The sequence below is a fragment of the Varroa destructor genome, unplaced genomic scaffold (assembly GCF_002443255.2).
Source record: "Varroa destructor unplaced genomic scaffold, Vdes_3.0 BEIS01000001.1, whole genome shotgun sequence".
Taxonomy (NCBI): Eukaryota; Metazoa; Arthropoda; class Arachnida; order Mesostigmata; family Varroidae; genus Varroa; species Varroa destructor.
The window spans coordinates 43,358,355-43,370,411 of record NW_019211454.1 but is presented as its reverse complement, the minus strand read 5'-3'; the positions used below and the strand labels follow the sequence as shown (position 1 = coordinate 43,370,411).

At 39.1% G+C, this 12,057-nt stretch overlaps 1 protein-coding gene across 9 annotated transcripts in view; it reads right to left on the bottom strand.

Annotated features, from left to right (window-relative positions):
- Positions 1-4,339: 4,339 nt before the first annotated feature.
- Positions 4,340-12,057, bottom strand: part of LOC111255269 (irregular chiasm C-roughest protein-like) — a 165,251-nt gene continuing 157,533 nt past the window's right edge. For all 9 annotated transcript variants that reach the window (XM_086985772.1, XM_022817033.2, XM_022817035.2 and 6 more), the window contains 2 exons: positions 8,342-8,524; positions 4,340-8,007 (listed from right to left, as the gene is read on the bottom strand). In XM_086985772.1, coding sequence (XP_086841898.1) covers positions 7,929-8,007; positions 8,342-8,524 — 262 coding nt within the window. In that variant the 3' untranslated portion in view covers positions 4,340-7,928. The remainder of the gene's footprint in view (positions 8,008-8,341; positions 8,525-12,057) is intronic.

Genomic DNA, 12,057 nt, shown 5'->3' with positions numbered 1-12,057 from the left:
ATATATTCATCTATATATACAAAGTTATTTTGAACTTGAAGAACTTAGTATCATGATTCTGATAAAATGTAAAAATTAGAAAGACGCTATGATTAGTGGCTAACTATCCGTAATGATATTAAAGATATTATAGATACTTTTGGTTGGGTCAAACGCATGTATCGTTCTCGAAAAACTCTAGTTCATATTAGTTCACATTTAGCAAAAACCACTAGGTTATACAAACAGATTTTACACAGACGATGCCGGGCCATATATTTCTATCATAGTCAATACCAGTAGTAAGCTGCTTGAGGTCTTTACCAAACTATAACGATTTCCCATGAGTCATCTGCACCTTACCAGCCAGATACTAACAGAGCAAAAAGAACATTTATAGATTGCGAGAACAGTTAAAGGATACTTTGGGAATGCTTGAAAATCCTAATCTTGGTTTATAGGGTAAGTATAGCAATATTAAACAGAATGCTCTACCTTTATTTTAAAGGGAAGCGGAAAAGATAGCTTGAATCAAGTTCAGAATCATATATTGTATAATAATATATGATATATTAATATAATATATAATAATCATAATAGTAGTAAACTTAGAAAGCTACCAATAGCTTACCATTTTTAATTCAAATTTTCGTTACTCTTATTTTGTTTTACTTATTCGTTATCGAAAAAATTCAAACATAAAGCGCGATAAAGTTTAGTAATAAATGTTCAATTCGATGCTAATCAAGAATATATTACACTTCAGCAAACCTTTCCTTCTAACTGATCCCTTTGCTTAGTGATACCCCTTTCATCAACTGAATACGTTTTTATAGAATCATTATTTAGCGTTAGCGAATAAATAGCCTTATCTAGTCGCTAACCCATATCTCTGCTACTTAAAGTTTTACAGATTTAACAGAGCACGTACGTCAGTGTCGTATGGCCGGTGAGGTGCGCTTAACGATTAACTCAATTGCTAAAGCCCCATCGTTACTTAATTAAGCGTGCTAATACAAAAAAGCATAAGCAGGTTTTTAAGTTGGTCAGTTTTAGATGCATAGTGGAGAAATATCATAGGATGTTTTTTAATAGTATGCCCTATTGCATAAGCGGTTGTTTCACCAACGCAGATGAATTTTAATCAGTCATATAACTTAAATTGCATATGCATCGATATTTCTATATCGTTCTAGATATTTGTATATTAAGCGTCATGCTAAAGACACACACGTTTGAAGATTGGCTGCTTCATATGCTAAACTACGGACCTGGCGGCATCCGTGCCCAAAGCGACTTCGAACTCTAGAATTCAGGTGCAAAGAAAGGTTCCATACGGACATAACTAATGGTCGTAATCAGTTATGGAAGTTAATTCTAAACTAGATTCTTTACACCAATGTATAACAACACTTTATCTAACCTTGTTCAATGTGCATCTGAAATCTATTTTTAGAAGGTCCCATCTAGAATCATAATCACTGCGACTCTTTGGTTTAGACTTGCAGAAAAGCAATACAGCGAGATCAATCCACAAACATTTCAAATAATCAAAAAAAAATATTAATTCGTGCTCCGAGAGTTTCATTATCTTATCCTAAAAGCACAGTGGTTATTATTTTTAATCACTGCAGGGCAAGCTGTTATGTGTCAATGTCTACCTTTAGACTTTATACTTGATTTAGTGCGGCAAGCAATGAGCTAAAAGCTCGGCACCTAATGCCTTATTTTCCGACTGTCCTGAGCTTAGTTCATGCAGAACGCATTTTCCGCTTTCATTTTTAGTTTTTTCTGTAGGTCAAGTATTTCTGGAAATCCGTACTGAGTTATCATGTAGTGCTGCCCATACTCCGGGTTACTCAAACACTCGCGTGATCACAACAATTCGCTCTTACGTAAGGTCCTAAGGTCTACTCACTTCTTTCGGAGTTTTCGACCTCTTAATTTTCATTCTTAAAGCGATTGTACCAGTAATAAATCCCTACTTGGCCAAAGGCCACTGTTTTCACCAATATTGCGAGGGCTTAGCTCGGATAAACACTTGATGCAAGTACTAAGCAAGTTTCGTTTTCTATTTGTTATTTCATTTTCTTGACCCGTTAAATTATTCTAAATAAAATAATTGTAAATGTTTGCTCTTTTGTGTAGGAAAAGAGATCGGAGCCCTAGAAAGGGTAACACCTAGGCCAAATTTTGCTATAACAGCAGATGTGTTTTGGTTTGGCAACAAGCTACGCTTCTAACCTTTTAATGAAGTTGTATTTATATAGACCTGGCCATTGTTAAGCCTAATCGACAAGACTCAGTGGGTAATCAGCCAGTGAAGATAAAAAAACTCATTCAATACCGCTAAGTAAGCTCGAAAATCTGAAGAACAATGTCACCTGCGCCCTGTTCGCTGCTAAACTTCAAGCATTCGGAGCACCTTCCTTTTCTTATAAATTTTTATAAATAATAAATTTTTTTATAAATAATAAAATATGTGCAGCGCTCTTGCAGACATCTAGAATGGTACACTGGCTGTAAGTTTACCCTATTCAATTAATAGTTTGTGTTTGAATTTCTCCTCTTAGACAGCAGTTTCCTTTCCGATGTTGCTGTTTAGTGTTTCTGTAGATGATGCACTTATCAGAGGCCTTTAACGAAAACCAGTCAGCAAGTGAAGGTACGAGATCTTAATTTTCCAAAAACACGAGTGATAGTAATAATGAAGGGTGCATGGCAATAGCGACTAGCCAGGACTTCAGCCTCACTTGTGCAGTACCTCTTTAGAAACCCGTATAATGGCATCGCTATTGAAAATAAATAAATAAATTGTCGCTTTAGCAAAATGATCACGTAAGTGAAAACGGACCCATGCCGAACTTGCCAAAATTCGTATTCGATTACTAAACTGTGCGACATCATAATCAAAACCTCGCAATCATTCAACACGAATTGTGTTACGTTTTGCATGCTTTCACTTGTGATGGGTGGTACTGAATTAGGTTTGCCCTTAAGGCTCATCCGTCGAGACACTGTTGGCATAACTATAGCTCGGACCACAACAGTACAGTTGTGAACATTTGATTTTATTTTTAACACAGAATAATTACACTGCGAAAAATCAAACATAACCGGAAATCATTTATATAAAAAATTGATTTGAGACAAGCAGACAAGTGTCACTACCCAAATTTTGTAGCATATCGACAGTTAGCCGATAAAAGAAGTACGTTTTAGCGATACGTTCTGTGTGTAGGAGGAAATCGTTACATACGTAGACGACGTGTATTTTATTTATAATCATGTGACCACTACACATCTATAGCCATTTACCGAGTTAGATCATTGGATAAATATAATCAGCTTCAAAAGCAAGCACAGTTCAAAATTGGGGCAGGTATGCTACTCCGTGTATATGTATACGCATCGGAAACGTGGTCAGTTTCTTTCCATCATGAGGGCATAGTAGCGAATAAACGGGGACAAACTTAACGCAGTAACCGAGGCTCACGAACATATTGTTAATAAGGTTTATTCCATGGTCTGATCAGATTCCTCTAATAGCGTTACATAATCAATAGAGGGAATCGTATGAAAGTTTTGATTGATGATTTTGAATTATATCTTCTTGGGTTCAACGAACACGTCGAAGCAAGAAATAGTTAAGCAGCACGTAAGCTATAAAGCTTGTGAAGTCTAGGAGTTTCCTACACCCCCTTCGCGCTTATTGTTGTTGTCGGTAAGGCCAGTAATAAGTAAATACGGCATTATTTGCGAAGATCTTTTTCACGATGAATTAGATTTTGAAGTAATTGGTCGCGTTTTTCTTTTTTACTGATATAAATAACATTGCGTAAATGGAAAACATGCATATAGATTATTTTATGCTATCGAGGAAGTGTAAGTTTTTCCGCAGATATTGTGTGTACTATAGCATTTTGTCGTAGAGTCAAACATACTCGAACTCAATGGGACAATTTTTGAGGTTGTAAACACTTCGGTGCAAAACGCGTTCGTTATCGTATCTATGCAAGTTTGCCGTTTCTTCAGCGTACTAAAGTTGGCGTGTCACGGACTCGTTGCAGCTAGGATGGTTACTACTGAATCCCCGGAAAAACAACACTCTGCTTTCAGATACAACAAGGTGAACAATGGGAGCTTTATTCGGTCCGTAAGAGGTTCTATTTGCATGCAGTTCAATTGTCTCATTTCTATCACACTGACTTATTTCATTAAAATTTGATTAATTTCGTCTTTTTAAAAACTGATGCGAAATTTAATAAAAACATATTTGCCAGATTTTGAAAAAAACTGCTCGAAACACTACATTCCGATTGAATTGATATACTATATAATAGAAGAAAGACCAAAATCATATTTGAGCAGGCATTACACACATTAAAATCTTTATTTTACAAAATAAGCCGATTCCCCCTTAAACGCGTCATTTGTTAGTTGGGGGCGCACTTGTATGTACATTTTATACACAACGCTACATGTTCATTATAATCATCACCGCCGTCCTCGATCTCCATAATCATCATCATAGTTATTAGCAATATTGTCACATCTGCATCTTCCTACATGCCTGGTTTCGGTGTGTTAATTATGTGTGTCTCCGTTTGCATCGTTTTTCTTCTATAGTTGGGTGGTAATATCACTCGTTCATCTTTGCACTAATCCAATAAAAAAAAAAGAAGGTTCGGCTTCTGCTACGGTTTTTGTCTTGGTTCTGTAAAATAGTCCACAGTAAATAATTCACTGGAAAATTATACTTCGCATGATTGTAAATTCGTTAAGAAGTACACTGTACTCCTTATTTTATATAACAATTGTTGTGATGCACACCAGTGGCTACTAATATTACTAAAAATTGTTCCAAAACACGGAACGGATCAGCTTTTCGAAAGACAATTTGAATTATAACAGCCATACATCGATGCACACTAATGCGCATTGAAACGTATTATAAATAAAGTGATTTTTTAAGACTATGGTATTTTTTACGGTTGGCATTGCCCTCAGTTATTAGTGATTTTTACTGAAACTATATGCTGCTGTTGTGCTCGATCCTTTCGTATAACAAATGGAACAAAGGTATCGTTTCGCTTATTTAAATAGGAAGACTTGGAAGCTCTCAGCCATGTAAAGATGTGCAGCCTGCCAACTATAGCATACCACAGCCAGTTAACAACAAGTATAATTTCCAATACTGTCCTTGTCCTTTTCCTATGTGTCCTTAAGAACCGAAAATTTCAATTACTGTAATATTACAAGCCGTCAGCGATGCGTGTTTTCTAACCGAACTCATCATTACGATCTGTATAGTTTGTATTAAAATCGATTTTTCTCAATATTCTACCTATGATGCGATGTGCTCATGCCGAATTTTAATCTTTTGGGCTATTTTCAATAGTCTGTTGCCCTACGCTGTATCCTCTGATGTTTGCTACCTATGACGTTGCTTGTTATTAATGCTTTATTTAGCCTTGTATATTAAAGACGTTTCACATGACTTTCGCGTCTGCAATTCGGATTTCATAGCTGACGAACCACTGGCTAGTAAAATAAATGATTTATGACGCAAAACACAGCTTAGTCGACTTGAATGAGGTTTTTTCTATAATTTTTTAGGTTCGTTTCCCAACCTTCGCTGGGTTGGGATACGTACATACATTTTCTACATTTCTTCGAAAGATCTATTGTCATCAGTTAGGAGCTTTAGCCTATGCTCATAAATCCGTTAGTAGGAACCCGATTCTACAATATGAGGAATCGATGTGCGCGTTGGTAAAAGCTGAGACGCGGTTTCAGATTAGCAACATTTGATAGTCAGATGACAAAAATAGCTGGTTATTATTTTTATGGCACCGTGGAAACGTGAGCGAAATTCTAAAGACGTGAAGCACAGGATAAAAAAATGTCTAGACATATTATAGGATCATTCCATTCTAAAACCTATGACATTGTTGCTAAAGTGTAGGGTGACTTTGAGTACGTTTGTGGAAACACGCGTTGTTGCGCCGCTTTCAGCGGCGCAAGTTACAATTCACCCCTCCGATAGTTCCGTTTACCAAAGTCACAGTTAAATGTATCTCTGTCAAAAATATCTTGTCAGCGTTGACAAGATGAATAAATAAAAACCTTTGTTTCTTTAACTAGTTCGATCTCTCATGTTTTATGGCCAATACTTTTGAGTAGAGGTGTAAAATTTTTGTAAAAATCGCGCTTAATACATGATGCCTTTTTACTACCTCCTTCAATAGCGTCGATGCCTGTATTGCTGTTGGCTTGTCTAAGTCGTCTTTCGTTAGTCCTCTTTACCTCCTATTTACGTCAGGATCTCGCATAATCTGTGCGTTCGTCTGTCTGACTATATTTGTCTTTGTGTATTTGTGTGGATATTTCGCCGTGCGTCTTCGTTGTGTATGCACTATGTACGCGTTTTTCTAATAGGATGCGGTAATGAATTGTAATCTGTACACAGTTGAGCAGTCCGCCCTCTGGTCTCTAGGCCTCTCCTAGCGTTCTTTTTCTTAAAGATTGTTAGGATTATGCCGGTGTTAGTGACTGTTGGCTGTTACTACAATTGTATATTGCGCACGTATGGCGACCGGTTTGATACAGTTGACACCGGACGCATCTGCATCTTTACTTAGAAACCACCAGCCATTATCTTGTAGCTGCTAAATCTCTGACTGGCTGGTACGTTGCGAGTGGCCGCCACACTTCAGTTGATTAGGTGAAGATAGATTAGTGTTTATAGACTGATATCACGGCAAGTTGGTTCGTTGTCGAGACAAGTGATGTCGCTTTATCATGCATGTGGTTGTTATGGGGTCGCTGGACGATTCATAACTACCTCCATTTAATCACAAAGCCATTGACGTATTCACACAATGTATTGAAGTTCTTCTAGTGTTGCCTCGCTTCCTTTGTTACTGCCTTTGCGTTTGTCTACCCCTAACTAATGCTGCTGGTTGTGTAGCTGCGCAAGCGGTCCAGTTAGAATAATTATGGAACGCAATAATTGTAATTCTATCAATAGTAATGATAATTCTTATTGTTATCAATATCAATTGAGCCCAACGAGATGGGGCGGAAGCTGCGATCTTCACACATTCACTTTCATGTAGAATGGGTTCTACAGAAGGATGTAGCAGCAAACATTGTCATAGCTAATAGAACTGTTGTTGCAACAGCATCGGCTGTTGCGATTGGCTTTGCTTTGTCGTCATTTCTTTATATTATGTTAAATTGACTGCTCATTAGGAGGTAGCTCTCGTGTATTCGCTCACGGTCGGTTACCGGCAACACTTTCCCATATAAACAAACTCTGCATTGATCGAGCTGTCGTTTTCGTTGACCCTCATCCTCGGACGCAGCCGCTTCCATCGGTGCGCCGATTAGCCGCCAGCGCGAATACCTCTTCCCAGATATTCTGCTTCTGAATATAACCCCCAATGCTGACAGAGAGATTACCTCGTTTTCCTGTTGCCCTGCCCTACTACTTACTATTGCTGCGTTTGTTTATTTAACCAGTAGCACAGATAGCCAGGGGACAAGTTATGATACAATCATTCATTCGCTTGCACCGATTGAGAGCTCGCTCACTTACCTGACTTTCAATTTGTTCACACCATTATCCTATCATGTGCTCAGCAGAAAATCGTTTGCTTTTTTGGTTTCTCTTTTTTCTTCCTATTCTTGTTGTTATTACCTTCGTTGCTCTCTTTTGTGTCCACAAAAATCCACAAATCCGCCACTCAGTCCAGGTTTTCCTTATTATTCCATTTTCCGGACTCGTTTGTTCCTACTATCTGCATTGTTTGCGATTTTTTTTTATCTACATCTGTCGTTTTTGCTCACTTTGTTACTGCGCGCTTGCTCAGCCTTCATACAGCGCGAGTTATATTTTCAGGACCCCTCAGGCATTTTGTGCGCTGGACAACGTCCAACTAATCTCATACGTGTGTAGCAAGCTGACCATTTTTGAAACCTTGACCTACCACTGTATGACCATTTTGCGTTGCCGTGATGTATCTGTAATATGAAAAGAACAGTTATCGAACAAACGTATAGAAGAGGTACAATCATAAAGCTAGGCTTCTCTTTAAGGGGAATAAAATGAAAAAGCAGGAACTAGATCGTCTCTACACATACAGGTATAACAAGGTGCTAATGTAACTTAGGATTCATCAAATTTGTAGCGAAATATAGGTTTCAATGGCATGCATATAAACACGTACGAATTTCTCGGTTTGAGCGCATGCGACCTTGATCTACCTTATGCGTGAGTCGCTGCTGGAATCTAGAAGTTGGCGATGTGTATTGTAAACGTTGGTAGACCTGATTTGAAGTATGCTCTGAAGCTTACCTCTGAGGGGAGATAGGATCGTTCGAGTTAGGAGATCCAGAAGATGGCGTGTTCTTGCTTCGAAACGGAACAGTTCCTCCTACCGATGTATGGGGTGATACCGCCATTGCGTGGATTCTCAAACTAAGCGGTAGCGTACCGTTTCGAGGAAGAGTGCCGCATTCAGAGGGGCTAGTAACAGCTCTGCGAAGACAAATGAAAAAGAGGAGTTTGGTTAATATGAAAAATATTTTTACATCATTAGCGTAACAAGGCAGTATCATATTTAAGCCATGTAAATATAATCAATTTAATAGTGAAAACCATCGCGCTAGTACGTATCCGAATAGTAAATATGCCTAGATAGTTTCCGCCTGTAGACGCGATGCTTCGCTCACAATATGGTAGTTTATAATTGCGCACTAATCTCAGAGAGATTCAACAGCCGTCTCAAACGAACCGTAGCTGCGTACGATTCTGTGTGACAGGATTCATTTGTACTATGCTACACGAAGCAATACGTATAGGCTCGTACGTTTCACTGCAAAACGACTTAACTTTATTTAAGTTAGAATAAAAAATACTTACGCGAAATAAATAATTAAGGTAATCCATTCTACTTGTGCTAGAACTATTTGATATGCTAGTGTTTTTGAACTGTGTTTTTGAGCGAAACTTGCAAAGAGCTCTGGCCTTGAATGAAAGGGTTACGTTAGATCCGTCTTCACGAAAAGGCCTAGACTTACTATTTTTTTGTTCAACAGCTAAATGTTGAGACCTTTTGTCGTGAATGTTCAGACACAAGTCATTAAATGGAACCAAAAATAAAAATGATTTGGGTTTTACACGCATCACGTTTACCTTTTGCTAGCCCATTATCAGAAATCTAATCTAACGGTTTCTTCCGAAACGTTTTCTTTTTGTCATATTGTCAAGTACCTCAAGAGTATTTTGCCCGAGAAATTCTCATAACCCATATAAGATTATCATTGTAACTTGTGTTAAGTTCGTTTCTTTTAAATGAAGTGATGCAACTGCAACCATATCTAACTGTGTTTGTGTTCGTCGAACCCGTTGTTTGCCTCACAGAAATAGAGAGGTGAAAAGTCAATTGGCAGTTTATGCTACGCTTCTTCGTCGAGACTCCGCGCCTGGTAATAATATTTAGAGGATAGGTTAGGCAAGCAGCGGAACATTGTTTCGTTATACTCCAATTTCTTTTAGCTATTTCTGAATTTGTGTATTAGGTTGGCTCAACTTTCGTTCACTGCTGCTTACTCCGTGATTCTGGTCAGCGTAAATTTCTATTAACTGTTGATTTTACACGCTTCCGCGCGTAAATTTGAAATGAAAGCAGGTTTCGTAAAGGCCCTTAAAGAACCAAACTAACTCGTTACAGCTCATACAAACTTCACTCTGTACGAAAAGACCCAATGCATGGATGTATTATACACGTACATTGAATCATTCGAGAGGAGAATAATCTGCGGCCAGTGGTTGCTATTTTCTTTTTTTTCGAGCGACACTGTTATTTATTTACGCGTTAACACTAAAGTAAACCATTGTACCACTGATACGAATGTGAATACGAACGGTGAAGCGCGGCGCCGCCGCCGCCGCCGCCGCTGATTATACCTTTACACCAACGCTTGCTTTTTACTGGATGTTTGTCTAAGGCATATACTATTTGTGTATTTCCTGCATAGCCAACTCCCACACCGGGTTAGACCGGGAGGGTCAAGAAAACGGGGAGAGGGACGTTTCTGGGACGAAAGGCTTTCCCTTAACTAGACCAACGGAAAGGTAAGAGACTTCTCGGCTTGGCTTGGCCTGACAACAGTCAGCCATTCTATAGAAAGCTCTGCCGACGATAATAGTTTAGAATTGAAGAGAACCAGGTCAGCGAGGTGACTGGGGGCAACGGAGTTGGATGACGACAACATATGTCGTCTGTAGTGGATGAGGTCGGGGCTAAAGCTATGTTTCCGATAACTGGATGTTGTCTCCAGGATACAGGTAATCTATGACTCGCACGTTTCGTTCGGACGTACGTAACGCCGACACCCGCCTCTCTTACCAACTTGACGGCTGCTTCCCACTTTATTGGTTCGATGAAGCCTCCGCTTTCATTGGAAAAAGCCGGAGCCATCCAAAAAGACAAAGCGACAAATAAAGGAACGTCGAGGATAGTGGGGTGTCTCGGGAGAAGAAGCAAAGACGTCACGCTAGCGTGTCAGCCTGGCAGGCCCACTGGGCTTTCAAGAAAATAATTTTCTGTGGCTTGCTAGAAAAACTGTCGATTTTGCGTCTATGTTCTGGAGCATTCCTGATTCGGCATTTGAAAGCATCGTCTATTATACGTCATGTTGGCCATATGCAGAGAAGTCGTATTAATTGCCTCTTGTCTACTATGGTGCTAGAGTAAGTTCATTATCTGGTTAAATAGTAGGCCGATGCGCGCTGCCAGCTCAAGTTTATCGTGTACGTTATAGCCAGTTGACTCGTTGTACATTTGGAAGGTATTTTAGAATCGATCTACTCAAGTGGCGCCACACACTCATTACAATAATTCGAGTACTTAATTATGACTCGAAGTGCAGCACGGAGAGACATTTAAATGTAATGAGTTACCGAAATAGCGTCAATCGTAGGTGTACAGCCATCTCAAATACATACGGGTGGACAGTTTTAGATAACTGTGCAGGAGCATTTGTGGGATACTCGGCTGGGTACACGTGTTGGAAGAACGCTAGCAGTTTATTGCAGACGGTCGTTCTGTTCAGGCTAAACTCGGTTTAAAACGCTATTATGGAATTGCCACAAGAAGTTTTGCAGATAAATTGGATGAATGCGCGTTGCATAAGATACCTGATAATGCCGCCCGTCAAACTAAAACAATAAACATTGATAGTTTCAGCGTATTCACTCTCTGTTTTCAAATCTTCACCCGTAAGATATATGCAACGGCTAAACGTTAGCTTGAATTAGGCAGAGGCTTAACATAAGAAGTATATTTCCAGTAGTAAAAAATGGTGCCCATCCATCAGTATCTGTTTATGACCGGATTTACTGTATTATGTTTCGCGTATTTTGTGACGGCCGTGGTTATCCATATGATATTTAAAAGACCCCCTAGCTTAACTGAGAATTGTTACTTTGATGTGTCATAGTTGACGAAAATATTCGGTCCAACTACAGTGTCAGACCTCCTTACAGAACAAGGAGACACTAGAAGTTTTCATCAAAAAGTAAGCTGCTGATTGAAGGGATTCTATGCCATCACTCTATGCAGTCCGAACAATTGCATCTGTTGCAATAGTGTGAACAAATGCAGTCTTAGTAAGTTGCAGGTCAAACAAGTTGCAAGTGAAGAGCGAAGTCGATTACGCAGCTCCATCTGGGTGCCATCGTCAGCAGGACCAGGAAGCCTACAATGGCGTTTTTTCGCGGAAAAAAAGGGCTTCGACATGAAGCCTAAGCGCGTGCCACCTGGACAATGCAATATTTACTTTCTAAAAGCTTTTTGCCTTCTTTAAAAATCAGTGTTAAAGGGGAACCAAGAGTATCGATCGTTGGGAATACGACCACCGCCGACACACTCGACGGAGGATATGCGAAGCCTTTCCATCACACAAATCTTCATTGCACAAATATATTACAATATTTCAAACGTACGAAGCCATGGAATAGTGGCGTGAGCTGCATTGACAAAATAGCTTTTTCTTTCATGTTTTACC